Source organism: Neopsephotus bourkii, unplaced genomic scaffold, assembly GCF_033783945.1.
Source record: "Neopsephotus bourkii isolate Nb327-2 ecotype Australia unplaced genomic scaffold, CSIRO-AGI_Nbou_v1 NB_947, whole genome shotgun sequence".
NCBI lineage: Eukaryota > Metazoa > Chordata > Aves > Psittaciformes > Psittacidae > Neopsephotus > Neopsephotus bourkii.
Window position 1 is genome coordinate 2,247,741 of NW_026901441.1, and position 21,023 is coordinate 2,268,763.

The window sequence follows — 21,023 nt, forward strand, 5'->3', positions numbered from 1 at the left end:
TTTCTGTTTCTTCTACATTAAAACATCACTTCTGAAATTGATTTACACCATAAATATCTACTGCACTTTTAAGACAATATAATATTTTAATATAGTAAACTCAAGATGGAAAGAAAGACTGTTACTGGAATGTACCACTACACTACTTGAGATGACTCTAATTTTATTGTCTTCATTGAAACTCATAATCAAAGTGGACAAACACAAAACCAGTTGACTAAACCTCCCTAAATCTGTGATATCTTATGTGGCACTTTGATATGTCATTTTTAGCACATGGAAGTTTTTGTTTAAAATGTAAATGGAGGAAAAGCAATCAAAAGTATAGGCCAGAAGCCTCACATGAAATATATCATATAGAATAAACCTGTAAATTGTTTACTGGCATAATGAAGACCTCACTGAAAGAGCAATTCCATTTATACTGCGCAGGGGAAAGTGTTGGCTATAACATCACCAGTAGGCCAGGAGAGTAAAACTTAGCAGTCACATCAACAAATTTAGGCATCAAAACATGTACTACATTTTGCTTTTTTGCTTTTCTTTCCCAGATAATAACAAATGTTGCATCTAATGCTCTCTTTAAATTGCAGTTCAACTAAATATAGCTATGCATACATGTTCAGCTTTGTCAATCCATTACATACCTCCATAGCGCTGCATAGACAACTGCTAGGGTGATCAAGGCCAAGCATGAAAGACCACTGCCTACTATTAAGGTCACTGAGGGTGTACCAGATGATTCCATGATCTGTAGGTTACAACAGACACCCATGAAGAAAAAACAACCTCCAGCAATTAAAATAACAAATCAAACGAAAAAAGCAACAAAAGCAAAATTATAAAAGCACCCATGGCTGTCACAGAGAGTTTAAGTAATACTACTTATTCAGCAGAAATCAGCTTAATTCCAAAACTGATCCATACTCTGAGATCTGTTTAATTACTGGTACATTCCTCAGAGGCCTCTGAGCTTTAAAATGCCTTATAACACCTGCATGATGTTTTAAAAAATAAAGGAAGAATGAATATTATAATATAATAGAAGACATGACATTTGTGCAAGTTTAAACTACTCCCTAGTTAAAATTCATTAAAAGGTATCTTTCTCATGAAAAACAGCAATATTTCAAAATGTGTATTGAACAAGCAGCTCAGTTTCACTTTATATATTAAAGATCATCCAGTAATCAGTCCCAGAATTTGATTCATGTTTGTTGCAGGATTATCAAACTTTCTGACTTTTAATAACTTTGACTTCAATCCACTATTCTCACACACTTAATTTCCTTGGGCCTCTGATTGTCTAGAAGGAATGGCAAGATATCTGTGGCAACAGTATCATAAGCCTTTCGTAAAAGAAAACACAAATTTAGAATTATTTCATTTGTGCTTAGTGTTTTAATAAAATATGAAAATAAATGACCTTGAAAACCAACTAGCTTTCCCTACTGTAAATTAAACTATTATCATTAGAAAGCAGGTGAGGTTTTTGCTCCGTATGTGTATATGCTTGTGTTCTGAAATAGTCATGATACTTACTAATACAAACGCCAAAAAAAAAATAGATCTAAAAGTTTGAAAGGATACTGTGCCTGGATAACCAAAATGCTTTTTAAAGCCTCAGGGATGTATTGTAAATTACATTTATCAAGATATCTTTTGTCACCCACAGAGGAGGTAAGACTGATGTACTACTAGGCCAGATCTCAGGCAGAAAGTAATGTTTTATTTCAAGCACTTTGTTCCAAACTGATCTACTTTGCTGTTAAAGAGTCTGATCATATGCTTCCAAACCCAGGAAAAATAAACTCTGCCTTTGCAGGATAACTTTGCAAATACTTGCTTTTTGGTTATTTGCACATTGAATAATACTGGGAGTGTCTGCTCATACACTTGATGTTCCCTCTTTCTCATGAAAACTTGATTATTTCCCTTACATCTTATCAACAGACTACATAGAAAATCTGTGCTGAAAATGTCCAATGCAGATCTGCAATCTGTTTAACTACAGTATCTAGGGTTTTCCTACCAAGAGCAATAATGAAGCCCTGCACATTCTCCTGGAAAGGCTTGCAGCCTTTAAAAAGCTTGTTAAGTTGATAATTGTTCAATACAAAAGTTTTCAACACATTTGCATCACAATTAGGAGGCTTTCTCTGAAAAATGCAGAGTTTGAGAACATACAAATTTCATTAGGATTTAGTTATATCACAGAATCTGGAATTCATTTCTCTGAGACACTGTAGACACCAGGAGACCAACATTTGCCTACCTGCAATATTAAACAATTCCTCAGTGCAACGGCTGAAATATACCTGAGAGGAAAGCTCGACCAGCTTCTCCCCCTCCCCCAAGCAGTCCCCTCGCTGTTGCCTTTTGCATTAAAACCGGATTTCCCCCCCCCCCTTTGTTACTTACTATTTCTCTAGGTTGCTGAGCCAAAATGGCGAAGGTAGAGAGACGATCACATAAGCATTTCGTATGGGATGCATCGGTAAGCACAGTTTTACATCCCTGGGTGGACCAGGTTCCCAAAGAGTCGTTCCTGCAAAGGAGAGAAAGGGGAAGGGGGGAGGAATGGGGATAATTACGCCTGACGGCCAATTCCGTGAGGAGGAGACAATGCAGTTACACCGAGAGGAGAGTGTAGTGTAGTTCCCGGACAGCACAGAGGTACTTGTTGTGGGGCAGGACCCGCCTCAGCGGCGCGGCGCGGCGCAGCGCGGCCAGGCGAGGAGCAGGGCGCTTGGAGCAGCGCGTAGAGCTGTCCGGCGCGGCGGTGCTGACGGTCCGGCGCGCTGCGCTGCGCGGAGCCCCGCCAGCCGCGGCAGCAGCCGCCCCCTGCGCTGCCAGCCACCTCCGAGCTTCACCAGAGCACTGCGAAAAACTCATCGGGGGAAGTGGGGGAGGCTTTTTTCTCTCTCTCTCGCTCTCTTTTTTCCCCTTTTCCTAACGGCTCTGTTTCTGTCCCTTTTCTGGAAAACGTGATGTTAGGTACTTGTAGTTTATTTTTTACATTTTTTTCTATATTTTTTTTTCCTTCATTTCCCCCCTCGTGTGTGTGGCTAGGTTAAAGGCATATGGTTCTCAAACGTCTGTCTAGGTGGTGCCAATTGGACATGGATATGCCGGGTCTTCAGTTCTGATGGCTTTATTTGTTGAGGATTTTTTTCCCATTTTTTTTTTTTTTTTAGTTGTTGTTTTTAAGCCTTAGAAATTTCACCCTGGAAACGGCAACATCAGATGCCTCCAACTCTTGCCTTAGCTCCAGCAGAGGGGTGGATTTCAGTACAGCAGCACACAACATCACCAAAGAGACACACGAGTTCGCCCTCCAGACATCACTCAGTCAACTCGCCTCTCCCTAGCTCCCTCCCCCTTCTCGATTTCTTTTTCTTGGGGTGACAGCACCACGCTAACCCCAAGCCAAAGTGATCGTTTCCTGGCACCTTTCACCAACCGCTACTAAACAAAACAAGATGATTAACACAGCCCCCGAATTCAATTAGACATTCAGTATGCTAATGCGAGGTCTGAAACCCACCCCAGCAGAACAATAAAAATGGTATCAACCCACGTTTTCTTTGTGCGGGCAAGGAGAGGGAGAGACAAAAAGCATCTCCCCTTTTTCCTGAACTGCAGTGGGGGGGAAATCATTCCTATAGGAAAAAGGGGTTGGCTTTAACTACAGTAAAGCTACTGCCTTTGCATATGTTATGTTTAGAGAACAACAATTGGGTTTCTTTCTTCTTTTTTCCCCTCCTTTCATGTCCAGGAAGCAACTGCAGCAACTCTGCTGCCAGCAGCAGCATGTGCACTGTAAATTCCTTCCCATTTCACCTCAGTTCACTAAACAACTTGAAAAAAGAAAACCAAAGGTGGAAGACACAAGGTGGGGAAATAATAATTTCCAGTCCCTGTGATCACAATTGTTTCACCCCTTCTGCTTTGACAACCCACCTTTGTGAATGATTCTATATGCTAGGGCCCACATGCAAAGGCAATTTGTTATACTAACCCTAAGTAGTACGTAATTTGGGCCCATGGATATATGGCCAATGTGCTGTAATCACCAAAACCCCCTCAGCTCTACATTTACCTGCAAGTGTTGCCTCCTCAGAGAAGACTTACAGTTAGAGGAATGCTGGAATGTCTTTTCGAAACCATTTCAGAGTTTAATGTAAAATTTTTAGTTTTAAACAAGAATTGGGAACATACTGTGCAATAAGAATGATGGCTAAATGATGTACAGAAAAGTATTTTAATAATGTATGATATAGAAGAAATAATGTATTTTTTACTTTTTATTCATGTATTATGTAATATTGCATGATATATAAGTGATGCTCACTACTGAAAACAATGATATGACTCTCTCAGGTATTGAAATGAAAATGTAGTTTTTAGTATAGGGAGCATTTTTTGTAGAATAAAGAATTAATTCACAGACATAACTGCCAATCTGATACAGACTGGTGATCAAGCCACACTTAATATACTAACAACTGTGTTTCCCTTAGTTTGCAGTATTTTTCTGGATCTCATGGCATGGTTTGCACTTACAATTGACATATGTTGTTATAATTATCAATACACACGTCTTACTAATAGCATTGTTCTTTCTGCTTTAACATATTGATGAATAAAACTCAGCTATGACATTGCTATCAAAACCACTAAGTTAGTTAAAGGACTTCATATCTTACACTGTCCACCTTTTTAGTCTATTTGGAAGATTTTTTTTTTAATGCAAGATTTTTTTTTCTTAATTTTTTTTTTTTTTTTTTAGGGATATGCTGTGAGACAGCGAAAAAGGAAGTTAATGCTACTGAATGGTTTAGGGTTTTTTTTTCCATACTGTTAACTAGTGATCCAAGCCTTAGTTTTGATAACCATGAACAAAAAGCCGACATTTTGGGTATACATGTATGATGTTAGCTTAATTTAGTAATTCTTTTGATGATTGATATTTATGCTTTAAGTAGGATAGGAAGCCTTTTCATCCAGTAAGTTACATAAATAATAGTAAGAAGTTGTTATTTAAGCATTTAATATCAACAAACTACACAGAAGTTAGAAAATTGTATTTCTCCCAAGATAAGTTTAATTCACCCTACTTCTTGGGTATATGCATTATATTTTTTGTTGCCATTGTTCAGTCAGGTGCTGGTTTTCCTTTGGGACAGTCTTTGGTATGCCAACTCTATTCAGAGTAGAGCATGAAATATAATGATGAGAAGAATGTGGAAAATACAGACATAAGAATGTTTTAACCTAGCGAAAGATAGGAATGAAGCTCATGGCCCTTATGGTTAGCAGATTATGTACAACATTGTGCCTGTTCAGATGTGCTGGCTGGCACGTTAGTGATGATAAAGTCGTTCTAACACCTGCTTACTTCTTTACACCTGGACCTAAAATCCCAGGGAAGCCATAGGGAAGGCTCAACTGCAGGAGTCTCCTTTACATTGTGCATGTCCATCTGTCTGAGACATGACCTAACTTTTAGTATGCACAATTTCTAGTGTGATCAATCTTATCTCTACCAGCAGTATATGGCAACATCTGGTTTATCTCCACAGCTTTTCCCTAAAGCAAAGAAAAAGGGGAAAAAAAAAAAAAAAAAAAGAAAAAGACAAAACCCCCACCCCAGCACAAAGAAAAGGTAGATGCAAGGCAAACACATTTTTCTTAATAATGTCACACATAAAACTGTGGTTTAACAAGGTATTGTTTTCCTTGAAATTGTTAATATGATTAATATTATGTCATTATGACTTAGGGCTTTTTTTTCCTCTCACAAAATTTAGAAAAACTAATGCATGAAATCATTGAAATGAAAAGAAATAGAATGGACAAAAATAACTGCCTTATGACTACATGTCTAAAATACTGCAAATGGCCTCAAAAGGATGTCTGAATTTGTGTGGTATTGGAATTAAAAGCTTGGATGATGAATATCTTGCAATTGGATCTCCAACCAGAATACTATGAGGAGTTCGTTTTCCTGAAGAATAAGGCACCTTTTCTAATTCAGACATTGAATTGTTTATTTTTGCTCAGTGACATACTTGTGTATTTATTTTTTTGCCAAAGAAAGTAGAATTTTTTGAAAAATTAATTTTCTTGATGATCTTTATATAAAAAATAAATCCTATTTGAATAATATTTTTATAAAATAAATGTGTGCCCTGGCTGGAAACCAAGTTTCATTCCAATGTGATTTAAACCAGATGAGATATTAAAGTTCAAAAAGTAGGTTTTATATCAGAGCCATTGTAGATATCTGCATACTTTGCATTAACTTTCTAATAATGTACAACTCATAGAAAGGTCTGAGAAGATCAAAAGAAGATCAAAAGTTGCATTGGTTATCAGTTTGACTACTATATGACTACAAACAATTCATCAAAAAGGGAGCTAAGGAAGTGAGTATTGCCACTTGGGGGAATATTTTATTATTATTTATAACTTTCCTGTCCATAGAGTTTAGGGCATGATCTGGTGCACAGTGTGCATAAGCCGTACTGTAATCAACAGTCACACTGTCATTGGTATAATGCAGATGTAGCAAAGTGTAAAAGGAAAAGAAAGAAATTCTAATGCAATGACATGATAAAACCAGGATGAGAAAATGCTAGGCATTTCCTGCCTCCTACTGCATAGTTCTTGATTACTGATGTTCTGTACTACTGCAATAAAGCAAACTTACCTTTATCTGAGTTACAGGATCCATTTATGTTTCTCAACAACATCAGAAAAACTACAGTCATTTGACTCCATTTCCGTATTTAAAAAATCTCAATGGATAGACATTTGAACAAGTGCATTCTCCGTTCTTTCCCAAGATTATAGAGAAAATCTCCTAAGAGGATGAGTATTAGTGCATCAAAAAAATTGAGGGAAAGCAGATGCTTTCCACAGCTTCATCTCTGTTTGTCACTCTAGATACTCTCAGAGAAAGAAGTAACACCCAGGAGTAACTCCTATGTACTTTTGCCAAAATATGTGCTGAGGATTTATGAGAACTATGACTTCTTTCCCCATGGGCTTCCAGAATGAAAGAAGCAGACAAGAAGACATGCCTCCTTTCCAGGATATCTTGTACCAAGATGATGATTTCCTAGAAACTGCAGGAAGTAAGAAAGGGATATTTCTCACTTCCATAAGAATAACAATTGAAGTGAACTGGTCAACTCCACTACAGATTCTACAGTGATTTGTTGTCTCCCTTCCTTCCTGATGAGTTCTCATTTATTATCGGCCTATACTTTATTTATTTTTCTTTCATTTCAATACAATTTTGCTAAGTTTGTTCTGTGAAAGCGAGATATACCTGATAATGCTGAATGATCAGAAGGATCATGTCACATTTTGCAAGCATGCATTACTTAACTGTGGTTATATTTAGAGATTGGCTCTTCATCTAAGTGGCTGTATGACATATGTGGTTTCTTGGAGCAAAGTCATATTGACACTTGTTATGTTAAAATGTATGTTCTCAAAGTTTGCAGTAGTGACTTTAATAGCATTCTGTATATGTATAAAATTGCTTTGTTTTAAGCAGGTTGATTTTATAGATTAACATTATCAGATAGGAGAAAAAGAAAGTTCAAAACATATTTTATTACCTTCATTTCACAAAATCAGTAAAATCTTTCCTATTTGTTTATTCAGACTATCAATATTTATGTACATTTATGATGATCTAAGAGAAGATTGTCATGTAGCGTTTTGCCAATGATCAGCCTATAAAATACTTCACACTGTACTAATTCACAGGGACTCCTAGCAAAAAGGATACTTGTAAATTGTATACTGCTACTGCCAGGCACTGGAAAAGATTATAGGCTCAGAAGTTTATCCTGGAAATTAAGAATTTCAAAACCTGGATCAGGGTTGTAGCTACCATTAATGTTTCTTCCAAATGACAAGATTAGCAGTAACACATAGTATCATTAGTTCAAGTTTCAAGGCCAGGTATGACCAGCAGAGAAAGGAACAAGTGTGAATGGGAATTGATGAGGGGAAGAACAGAGGCTGGACTTCCATCACTGTTACTGCTACAACATCCTGTGCTATTACAGATTGAATGGACAGATAATGTTAAAAACTACATGCCCAGCCTCCTTGGAGAATGCTTTGAATTAGGCTCCAGAGATGCCAACCATAATGTAGAAAGTTAAGTCACAAAATGAGAATGGCAGAAGCAAACATGTTAAGTGGTCAGGTACTGAAATGCTGTTTGTTGTGCTGGTGATGCAGAAGAGACCTGAGCTTGCATTGGAGCTAGATGTTACAAGCTACCTTTCAAAATCCGAAGTTAAGTTCACCTTGAAGATGGCCAGCGGAGAGTCCCCTTTTTAATCTAACAACTCTGTGGCTGTGAGATAGGTGAATTCAGTTTCCTTCTTTCCATGAGAGGTGTTGAATATATAGACATTTGCAGCAGTTGGCCTAATACCAGACTACAGTATATTCTGGTGTGAGAATACTCTCCACACTTGTTGAAGCAGGTGCTCAGTCAAAAGACCGCTGCACTTGGCCAGAAGATGAAGCAAAGCAGGCATTCACTAGCCATACTGCAGGAAGACAGGGAATGGCACCTGAATTCTAGTTCCTGCTCTACTCAGTAATACTTATTCAACAGACTGAGCATTCAAACATGTGTTACATATTCTCTGAAGATCCTCAGGTTTCTTACATGTTCCTTCATGTTAGCTGCATAACTAAGAACCCTCCTGGTTGTCATCCTCCCCTTCCCTGTATCTTGTGATACCACCCACTGCTCTTACACAATCCTGCTGTGTATCCTACAACTCGGTTACCTGTGGGTTATCTGAAGAACATGCTGTGGAGCTATGGCAACTGGAACTAATTTGTCTCAGTGTCCAATTGGAAAGGAAGAAGTCAAGATTTTTTTCTGTCTGCTTACACTTTGTAAACAAACTTAATGGAAGGCAGGCTGAGATAAAACAAGCAAACAAATGAACAAATGAGAAAATAGGAAACTGTTACAAATGTTTATATGACACACAAAAGAAGAAATAAAACTGACGTTTGCTCTGCTGACATGGGGATTACGTCAGCAGTATCTATCTCCCATTTTTATCCAGCTGTTATTCTGCAAGATTTCCTAAACAGTCAGTTTATAAAGAGTTCTATTGCCTGTATACACTAGGCCTCAGGTTATGACCTTTTCCTTGTGTTAGACACTTGTTTTTTATAATCAATCCTCTTTTGTAAGTCCTCCCCAGTAGCCTAAACAGATCTAATCTGGTTTTCCTCAAATGCATTGATTTTTTTTTCTTATTTGGGAGATAATCTGACCATCCCTCTTAATTAAAATAAGTATTTTTCTTCTTCCTTAGAGATGCCTTTTCATTAGATCAGATGTTATCTTGTGCATGTGACTGGCCAATTAACAACTGCTTCAATAATAATAATGCTTATCTCCCATTTTCTTTGGTGAGTCAGCGTGCACCCTGGCTGAATCTGTACCAAATCTTATATGGATTATCACACTGCACATTAAAAACACACTTGATTGATAGAAATACCCCAACAAGACAAAGGCATAGAGCTTGCTGCTGGCTCTTGACTGAGGTGAGACACAGTAATGAACCAATTTGAAGTGACAGAGGGTTTGTAGTGACTGATGTGTAACATTTTTGTTTGGATATCTTCTCTTCAGTGAAAACTTTAACTACAGGTTGTAAAAGTGAGCAGTCTTTCCCTTTCGGACGATCAATATAATTATAACATGTCAGAATAGCAGTAACACTGAACAGAGGGAATTAGAGAAGCTTCCTTATTCCAAAATGCCCTATAGCCTGGAGATTTGATCACTGTTCTTGAAAAGATGCAAGCACAGACAAAACCTCACCTTGAGTAAATGTCTCCTGTTCTGGGCAAATTTTCTAACCATTGAACTATTGGACATAAGGACTATAGTACTGGTGCTGTCTATAGTTTATGTAGCAGTCAATTTACTGCCAAGTAAAGGCCACATTCAAGAATGAAAGAGGGATGACCTGTTCATATATCTTGATGAGAATTAATACTGAGGTTCTTCTGAGATCATCAGAATGAAAACTTAGTGACCAAATGGCTTGCCATAAAAGTCATAAGAACCTCTGAATTTAGAATTCTCTGAAGTTGTATGGAGACTCAAAGAATGTCTGACAAAGTCCATTAAAGACTGAAGTACCTGGTAGGTATCTACCTAACTCACAGAATGACTGAGACTTTATTAAAATGAGGCAATGCAACAAATCTGTGTAAGCAGTTGAGATGCAGTGACTTTGTATATGCGAAGCTCATAGCAAATGTGATACAGTATAGCTAAAAACAAAGCTTTTTTACAGTGTTGTTTATGATCTGATTAAAAACTAAAACTGAACAACCCAAATGTTGCTAAACCTGATAGATGCAATATTCACAGATTTAACTTCTCTGAGATTATAAAGTAAGTCATCTTTTTTGTCTTAATAATTTTCACTATTTTTTTTCTTTAAGATGTGGAAAAGTAGTTGTGTTTACAGTCAAATAAAGCACAGATTAAGGAAATTAAGGCTCTTTTGTTAAAAGAAAAAGATTTAAAAGACACTTCCTTAATGTGTATTTTTAGACTCTCATATGCTGGTTTTAGCCCTGATGTTCTTGCCTTTCAGTCAGGCGCACTACTTTAGGACTTATTAATATGTCTGCTCAGTTTCCAGACTCAAAATGGTTTGAATGTAGGCACTTTGGAGCACAGTTGTATGAGCTACTACTTATCTGAATCTTCCTGAGTGGTTGTATTTACTGACCAACTGAGCAGTAAAGTAAATTACACCTAACTAACTAACATAATTTTTAATACTACTTCAGGCCTCTGTAATGGTAGTGTTGCCTAAAACAAAGTCACCTGATTATGATAATCTCCAGAGATAACATCACTGTTGTTCCAATATGGTTCTTGATAGGAGTGCCTAGTACAGAGGCTAGAGGAATGAGGTATGCATCACACTGCACCAAAACACATGCAAAGCAGATGCTTCCATATTTCATCTGGAAAATGCCAGAAAAAGAACAAGGGTCTGCACTCTGAGTGTCTGGACAGTGAACTTTAGGTACCAGGGATTGTGATGACTCAATAGTATAAGGGCATGTTTTGCACAGGAGACCACTGTGGTGCACAAGTTCCAGCAGACTGATAGATATTCATCCATGTGGATACGTTCTGAATTAGATCTGCACATGTGCAATATGTCAGATGCATTCACAATGCAACCGACAATTTGCATTTGTAACAACCGTATATCTGGAAGTCCCAGAAAAATTCACTGCAGTGAACAGTAGTGATACCATTTCATCTAGTCACATGCCAGCTAGATTGTGTGTTTAGACGAATGTGACTGCTGGCAGTAAAAACTGTGTAAATTGGTTAAAGGGTTGGATAAGTGCTTTTATTTCACAGTCTAAATAAAAAGAAGGATAGAGGAGGTGTTGGGGAGTATGTGCCTCAACTAGATGCCAAAGAAAGCCTGTCTGAACAAATGGGAAAAACTTACTAGCCAATCCACATTCTTCCAACTGCTGAGAATAGTTTTGGTAGTGTGTGGCTTCGCTGTGGGAAACAGCACAAGGAGAATTCCCAGTGCCCTGAGGGTACAGGGGTTGTAGTTATGGGCTTGTCTTCTGTTGACTGACAAAGATGGTGTACTCATTCAGCCTTCAGGTATGGTAGAAAAGGACTGAAAAAACTGTCCCAAAATAATCCATGTTAATAAACTAATTGTCTACCTATTATAAAGTACCTTTCAGATGATAGCCTTAAAACAGAGACTGACAATGTCATCCTGAATCTCAACATGAGGCACAGGAAAATTAAGAGACATCCCTAGGAATCAAGGCCAAAATAAGAATGTGAAGGTAAATTACCTCCAGACTTAAAGAAAATGCAACTAAATACAATAGTGTATTTATTTCCTTCTATCTCTATATGGAGGTCTCATACAATATTTTTGATGCATATGTTGTATCATACAGAATATTGAAAGTACATGTATGTAAAACACATATAGTAACATTATTCAGTTAAGGTTTGTGGAGGTGCATCTCCCCCTACATCCTCTAAACTGATCTAAGATGTCAAGAATTCCTGTCAGGCCTTGGCCTTTGTGTAGGAGTTGTATGGTGAAGCATCCCTTAACGGACATTTATACAGCTAAGGTGGGAGACAGTGATCATACCACGGACTCCTGATCCCTGGCCAAGGAAGGGTGGGGAAAATCAGTTATCCCCTGACAGCCCTAGAACACTCCTTCCTTTGATCATAGCCCAAGTGGAATGGTACCCATTTTACTGGAGTTTTGAAAAACTTCTAGTAATTAATACCTTGGGTTGTGACCAGAATGGAAATTTACTAACGACTAAATCCAAACATGTTGCAACCCTCTAAACAGTGGCTCTAATGAGACCCTTTGAGCTCTCCTGGACCACTACAGGCTGCCACCAGCACCTCCCTCTGAGTGGGTCACCCCTCAGAGCCCACAGACTCTCAAACTGTTGCCAAAAAACAGGATCTGGGTTGAAGTCCTGCTACTGTTTGAGACTTAGCCCTCAGCTTTTGAGAAATGCTGAGACATTTGACATGAGTACTTCACTGACCTCAGGGGGAATTTTTAATACATACCTTTATATGTCTTTGGGTATGCATGTGTGTGTATGTGTGTATGGATTGCTATAGCAATTATAGCAAATTTTATTGGCTCGGTTTATAAGATTCCCCTTAAACCCACAAATTGCTGCTAAATGGAAACACTAAAAATTCCCTCTGCAATGAATTGGTACACTTGTAAACCTTTAGATATATACCACTGACCACATCTGAGACAAAGACTAGACCCAGCCACAACTAGGCTCCTTCAGGAGTTCAGAAGGCAAGGGGGTCTATTCCAAACATTCTGACTCAATGGGAGGGTCTCCCTCCCTCTTTGTGCCTTCAGTTTCTGTATCAATTGGTTTTAGCTGATTTTGCCTCGATTTGCCTTTGTATGCTCCATCCATGTAATAAGTAAAAGAGTGAACCTTGTTATTGAATTCTGTTAAATCATGTCTTCATAAATCGCATTAAACTTACTTTTGCTAACACTTCTGATGGCCCTTCTTTGAGAAAGCTTAAACCACTCATTTTGTGAGTGTTGCCATTTTTGCAGAATGGAATCATCTCTTATTGGCATGAAATATCACAAGCTATCTGTCTGTGGTGTGTCACATAGATGTGGCATGCTTCAGCTGAAAACTCAAATCTGAAATGCCTGTCCCTTCAGACATCATGTTGCAAGTAGAAACTGCAACAGTCTTCTTACATTTTGAAGTAATTTGCATTCTGTTATGTTCTCATGCTACTTGATGTTTTAAAAGTGCAATAAATAAAGAATACAATTAATTTAGATTACACTACTTGATCTGAATTATATACAGACTACTTATTGCATGAAGCTTATTAGCTAGAATATATCTCCTAGAAATTACACAATGAGCGCACTTGCAATAATTGTCTGTGTATATATAGCATTCAGGGAATGTCATGAATTCACTTCATGTCAGTGCATGCTGTATATTGATTGGACCTGTCAACTTCAATGGAGTATCTGCAGTATAACATCAGAACCTGGCACTATATTTTGATCTCTCAGACAGCTAAATGATATCCAAAATTACATATAAGCAAACATCTTTCTATTGACTATGCATTGGAGAAAACTTACATGTATATTTTAATTCAAAGATGCTAGAGCATGTCAAGCACATGATGTGTTATTCTTCAGTTCTATTAGTTTTCGGCAGGTGTTTGGAAATAGCAAACCAGAAAATGTGACTATGCCGCTCCAAAAAAGTCTGCAGCATGCCCACACTTGGAATGCAGCATGCAGTTTTGATCTCTGCCTAACTCAAACACATTGAGGGGAACTAGGAAAGCTATAGGGAAAGGAACAAAGTGACAAAATATATGGGATAGTTTCCACAAGGTAAGTCCCTCCAGTCTGGGTAAAAGATGGTAAAGGGATGTCTGATAAAGGTCTGTAAGAGCGGCACAGTGAATACAAATGACAAATGTTGTTTTGTTTTTGTTTTGTTTTTTTTTTTGTCATTCCTTGTAATATAAGTTCTAAGCACATAAAATTAAATTACTAGGGTATATATTAAAAACAAACAATAAGAGGCATTTTCTTCTCACAGTGCATAGTTAAACTGTGGAAATCATTTCCACAGGAGGTTATAAATGACAGATTATGTGACCTGAAAGTGTGATTAAATAAGTTCACAGGCAAAAGAATCTTTTAAGGCTACAGAACACAAGGATAAAGAAATCTGCCTGTACATCACAGACCTGCAGGTATTTGGAAAGCACACCAGAAGAATATCTACTAAATAAGTACTTTGTTCTTAAGCACTCTTCTAGTCATTTGTTAACAGCCACTGTGGCAGGTAGGATGCTGGGGCTAGACTAATCTTTTGCTCATTCAGCCCAGCTTTAAACTTTTGCTTTCAAATTAATTACATTTCAGTTTCCAAGCTGTTCCACATTGCCTACATGTTGCCAAGGCAAACAGCTTCAGTGACGGCATGATCCAAAGAGGTCTGCTCCAGTGCAGTGCAAAGGAGGATTTCCCAAATCAGGAGAACCTCAGGGGAAGCCAAGAGAGCTGCCAGGAGCACACAGCTTACACCACAGCTGTTGATGTGACCTGGTGGGGCCAGGCATTATGGTTATGTAGCCCACCCCCACATGTCATAGAATCATAGAATAGTTAGGGTTGGAAAGGACCTTAAGATCATCAAGTTCCAACCCCCCTGCCAGAGGCAGGGACAACTTGCACTAAACCATATCACCCAAGGCCTCAAACACCGCCAGGGATGGAGCATTCACAGCTTCCTTGGGCAACCCATTCCAGTGCCTCACCACCCTAACAGTAAAGAACTTCTTCCTTACATCCCATCTAAACTTCCCTTGTTTAAGTTTTAATCCATTACCCCTTGTCCTGTCACTACAGTCCCTAGTGAAGAGTCCCTCTCCAGCACCCTTGTAAACTCCTTTCAGGTACTGGAAGGCTGCTATAAGGTCTCCATGCAGCCTTCTCTTCTCCAGCCTGAACAGCTCCAACTTTCTCAGCCTGTCTTCATACGGAAGGTGCTCCAGTCCCCTGATCATCCTCATGGCCCTCCTCTGAACTTATTCCAACAGTTCCATGTCCTTTTTATGTTGAGGACACCAGAACTGCACACAGTACTCCAGGTGAGGTCTCATGAGAGCAGAGGGGCAGGATCACCTCCTTTGACCAGGTCACGCTCCTTTGGATCCAGGATACGGTTGGCTTTCTGGGCTGCGAGTGCACACTGCAGCCAGCTCATGTTAACTTTCTCATCGACCAGCACCCCCAAGTCCTTCTCCACAGGGCTGCTCTGAATCTCTTCTCTGACCAACCTGTAGCTGTGCCTGGGATTGACCCGACCCAGGTGTAGGACCTTGCACTTGTCATGGTTAAACTTCATGAGGGTGGCATCAGCCCACCTCAGAAGTGTGTCAAGGTCCCTCTGGATGGCATTCCTTCCCTCCAGCGTATCAACCGAACCACACAGCTTGGTGTCGTCGGCAAACTTGCTGAGGGTGCACTCAATCCCACTGTCCATGTTACCAACAAAGATGTTGAACAAGACTGCTCCCAGCACCAGTCCGTGGGGGACACCACTCGTTACTGGTCTACAGCTGGACAGTGAGCCATTGACCACAGCTCTTTGCATTCGGCTCTTCAGCCAGTTCTTTATCCACTGAGTGGTCCGTCTGTCAAATTGATGTCTCTCCAATTTAGAGACAAGGATGTAATGCTGGAGAGTGTCACGTTGCACAAATCCATGTTGATGACATCAGCTGCTCTACCCCTGTCCATCAGTTCCATAGTCCCATCATAGAAGGCCACCAAATTGGTCAGGCATGATTTCCCCTTAGTGCACACAAGAAGCCCATAGGAAATGCCAGTGAACCGACCACGGTGCAGCAGTTTTTGCAGCAGTTTGCACAAAAGAGCATGCAGGAAGGGCTCTGAAATTCTGCCAGCTCCACCAGTGAGCACTGGTATCCACCTGGCCAAAAGCATAGCATTTCTTAGCTCTGCAGCCATCACAAGGGATGAAGCTGCACAGACAGAGCTCCAGTGGGAATATGTTACTACTCAGGCGTCAGGCTGCAAGGCGAGCAACAGCCAGCTGAACATGAGCTAGCAGTGTGCCCAAGAAGGGCAATGGCATCCTGGCCTGTATCAGCAGTAGTGTGGCCAGGAGGGCCAGAGCAGTGATCCTCTCCCTGTAGTCAACACTGGTGAGGCTGCACCTTCAATCCTGTGTTCAGTTTTGGGCTTCTCTCTACAGGAAAGACGTTGAGGAGCTGGAGTGTGTCCAGAGAAGGGTTATGAAGCTGTTAAAGAGTCTGGAGATCATCTTATGAGATGCAGCTGACAGAACTGGGGTTGTTCAGCCTGGAGAGAAGGAGGCTCAGGGGAGACCTTATTGCTCTCTACATGTACCTGAAAGAAGGCTGACCAAGGTGGAGTTCAGTCTCTTTGCCTGTTACAAGGGGAAAGGGACATAACTTGCCATGGGAGCTTTAGACATTTCTTCGCTGAAAGGGTGGTCAGGCATTGGAAGAGGCTGCCCAGAGAAAAGTCACCATCCCTGGGGGTATTTGAAAGACATACAGATGTGTCACTGAGGGACACGGTTTAGTGGAACTTGGCAGTGTTAGGTTAAGGGTTGGATTTGATGATCTTAAAGGCCCTTTCCAATCTAAATGATTCTATGATATTATATGAATATTAAACCCAAAACATAGTGCTGATATAGCAATGTCTTAGCTGAGTCTCACTATAATGTCGAGTTACTAATGGCATCCTACATTTATCAGCTGAATTTCTTGACATCACATGAGTGGATGCTGAACTGAATTAGATCTTTATTGCTTTGCATTAACATTTTCTCTCAGATGAAAGATAATTTCTTATTTCACAATTTCACATCATAGAATTGGGATTTTACACGTGTACTCAAATCCAGAAATACATCATAATATTCTATCAAGCTAGAATATGTATGTGTGCGTATATATAGCTTACATAGATAATGTGTTGCAATACTGATACTTGTTATTGTTTCTCATCTGATTTTTATACACTTCATAAGGTCTACTTTTTATGTTTACCTTAAAGTTAGCTTCACACTTGTTATTCTGTATGTGTTAACTGTTGAGCACATATATTTGCTTCTTTTCTTCACAGTGTTTCCTTTCTCTATATAAAATTGTATCTCTGACCCTTAGAATGGTCAAGTTTTAATCCCAAGTCAGCAACATCTATTTTGTATTTAAAAATGTCACTGCGTGTAAGTCCAATACCTAGTAGTCCTGCAGGGCTAGAGGCAACAACTTGTAAAGGGAAAGTCTCAACTTTCCAACTGGACACACAGACCTCGCTTCTAGCCCTGCAGGGCTATCAGCTATCAAACTTTGAAGTCATGACATTTTAAAGAAAAGATACAGAAGAGTTATTTTATAGGAACAGAAACCCATTTTTAGTTTACTACTTTAGAAATTTTTATTGCTTTTTTTTTGCCCTATGCTTTTAGTGAGCAAGATGGTACCTAGTTTTACAAGTGAATACCTATGAAAGTAGTAGTAGTAAGTGCTTTAAAGAGTCTAACTTATTCTAAAAGTTGTATGATATAAATTCATACAATGATATTAGCACTTGTGGGAAAAATGGATAAATGAAACAGAAATACTTAAATAATGGTCTCAGCTGCAGCTTTTCTTACGGTTGTATTTTAATGTCTAGTGCCTTTTTATCTTTCAGGCCATCTCACATTAAAATCAGTTAAAGTGACTGCAGCATTAGCTGAATAAAGCCATTCTTCATTTTCAACAATTTGTTAATTAATACCAGCAAGTCCTACAATTAAAACAAATTCCTTACAGATTCCTATAATAGAGTTATAACAATGCCAGCACTAATACTTTAATTCTTGTTGAGATGCTAAAAAACTCGGCTTTGGAAAAGTATTAGTTCACTTGCTTTAAGACTGCAGATATTTTATTGAGCTCTAGTTCTACGTTTCAGAACTTTCCAATTTTGAACTCAAACATAAACAGCAAATAAAAATTAATAGACTGTAAACATAATTAATTCTACTTCTATTGAACTATTTTCCATAAAAGTTTGGTTTGTTTTAAACTTTGACAATTTTTACTCTGGTATAACTTCTCTGTGAAAAAAATATTTTAATATTCAGATTTTTAGTCCAGGAAATGGAACTCAGAGATGTCATAATTCATTGCTTCTTTGAGGTCATGATTCAGCATAATATTGAAATATGTCTATAACTTCACATGCTATTGATTTCAGCAGATTTACTCATACTAGATAACCAGAACAGATTCTTCTGTCTTTTAAACCATAACAGCCTTTAAAAAATATAAAGATTATGCATGTTATATTGTGATTTAGGCTATGGAATATATTTCTTGAATTAATAATTTATTCAAGTATTTTATTATTTTATAATTTGTATATTAGCATAATTTGTATTAATAATATAAATTAGTATTTAGCAACTCATACTACATCAAATAAAAAATGTAAACAGATTTATGTTAATTGCATTTTTTTTTCAGCAATTAGTAGAATTAAGAATCTATTCCAACTAAAATGCAAATAATAATCACAGAAACATAATTCTCTATGAAAACCTTTTTAAAATGTCCCTCTGTAGATGTAATGTAATTCCTTTCCCTTATCAGCCCCTCCCTTTCAATTTCTGAAAGAAAAATAACTGATAATACATTTTGTCATTTTCATGATCTAGGACTACTTGGCTTAATGTTTTTCAAATACTACAGCTCCTAAGAGAAGTCACCTGGAGTGTGTAAAAGGTCATGTGTGCAACTTGTGCTGAATATTTTTTATTTGTTGACAACATCAATAAGCAATTAAATATTTGCTAGCAGTTGCAGAAAATGTTTCTTTGTTAAGCAAAGTTCAAGCTAACATTGTCCCACTTAATTGTCAGTCATTACTGTTCAATGTCATTGGGAAAGAAAATGTATTTGTATTGGGAGGAATCCCAGTACAAATTCTTGTAGAAGTCAGCAGATTCCAACAGAGATCATGCTGCAGTACTTTCTACCTGGATACCATAGCTTGTCCATTAATAAAACCATGTGAAACTCATGAAACGTTTCACTACCTGTGTGAAATTATTCCTGGAGAGAGTTCCATGGAAGTAGCTACTAGAAAAATGAACCCTTACCTCTGAGAGAAAATATTATTGAGGCAGCTTCCCTTGTGCTACCCATGGTGTAAAAGTGACAAGCGTGGCATGAAAGGGAGAACTTACTGACAGGTCATTTCTGAGGATACAGGGATGGGGATGCAGCTCAAGAAGGACCATATCCAGGATAATGGAGCAGACAGGAGGAAAAGAAGCACTGCAGTACTTGAGCTGGGTTTCAGGAGAAAGGGAAGGTTATTGCATAATGCTTCTCTGTATATTCTGTCCAACAAATTCTTTTATGTCCATACAAGGCAGATGGCACTTTAATTAATGGTTCTGTAAACTTTCCCAAATCATCTTTGTGATTTCTGTGTTCAGCACATTTATGTACCTCCCCCCTGCAAATTAACAGGTTTTCAAATATTTTACCATTATTTAACAATGATGCATGGGAGCTTCTGCTCCACAAATGAAGGGTGAATCCAGCACCACCTGCCATGATGTTAATATCTGTTTTGGTCAATCCTATACTAACTGTGGTATACATAAAATGTGAAGGTAAAAGTGAAGAATGGGATAAGAACATGAGGAAAAATTGTTTTGGAAAAAATATTTAGGATTTATGATAAACAAACAGTGAATATTTATAAGGTTAATAACAATTTTTGCTTGTAATAGCATTGCAAGCTTACGTTGCAGGCACATACTGATTCATCTCCTATGAAAGGAAATACTTTTAAAGGAGCTGTTGATGCCCCTGATATTAGCATTTTCAGTCACAACTTAGCGTATTTAATTTTGTTCCCCTTAAAACAATTTAAAAAAGGCAAAAGGTCCACTGAAAAAAAAAATGTTCACACCCAGAGAAAGACAAAACTGCAGCAGACAGTTCCTTCCATACACGGTAAAATAATTTCTGGAACGAGTTATAAAGGTATACGCCTTTTTTGTCTGTAGCCAATATAATTTTTGGTAGACACTTTGTTTTGTTTTTTTTTTTTTCGCAAGGAAAAAAAAAGATATTAAAGAGGATTGTTTTAAAGTTAATTAGAAAAAAATAGCAAAACTATGTAAAGAAGAACTTATTTCAAATTATGGAAAACAGGTGTGTTTTTAAGCAAAACATTTTCCTCAAAACACTTGATTTCTGCTTTAAACATGAACTGATGTAGGCTTTTAATCAAATTTGTAAAAATTACTTTAGAAATACATGCAAAGACTGAAAAAGAGCTGCAATATTAGACTTCACTGGTGCTTCAAAAAAATAGTATGCCATTAAATCTTATTTTCCTCCTGAAATTAAACTGTTTACATAGTATTTTTGTTCCCTAAACTGACAAAGGGAACCTTGTTATAGAAGTTTTGTTATATAAGACACATCACTGATCATACAAATGAGATTCTGAGCACTCATAGTGTTACACAAGTAGATAGTTCCATCCTTACATATGTAAGTCATTGTAAGATCTGGTTCTAACCCTCCCATGTATATAAAATCATGGTTTGACAGCTGAAATGCAAATTACAAGAGCAACCTGGTTGTAGGATGCTACTTCTGTGGATAGTGTCGCAGAATTTATATGAAAAATTATCTGAGTATTTGCTAATGCAGAGAACATACAAGTCTGCTTCTTTAGCTGCACTCATGTTTACAGATTTCATGAGAAATTGCTGCCAGAAACTACAAAGGTCACATTAAATTCTATGAAGGT

The 21,023-nt window shown here is 38.1% G+C and overlaps 1 protein-coding gene across 9 annotated transcripts in view; it reads right to left on the reverse strand.

The window, feature by feature from the left end:
* Positions 1 to 21,023, reverse strand: part of ADGRB3 (adhesion G protein-coupled receptor B3) — a 472,618-nt gene that overhangs the window by 96,565 nt on the left and 355,030 nt on the right. For all 9 annotated transcript variants that reach the window (XM_061358588.1, XM_061358586.1, XM_061358587.1 and 6 more), the window contains 2 exons: positions 2,422 to 2,548; positions 648 to 751 (listed from right to left, as the gene is read on the reverse strand). In XM_061358588.1, the coding sequence (XP_061214572.1) occupies positions 648 to 751; positions 2,422 to 2,548 (231 nt within the window). The remainder of the gene's footprint in view (positions 1 to 647; positions 752 to 2,421; positions 2,549 to 21,023) is intronic.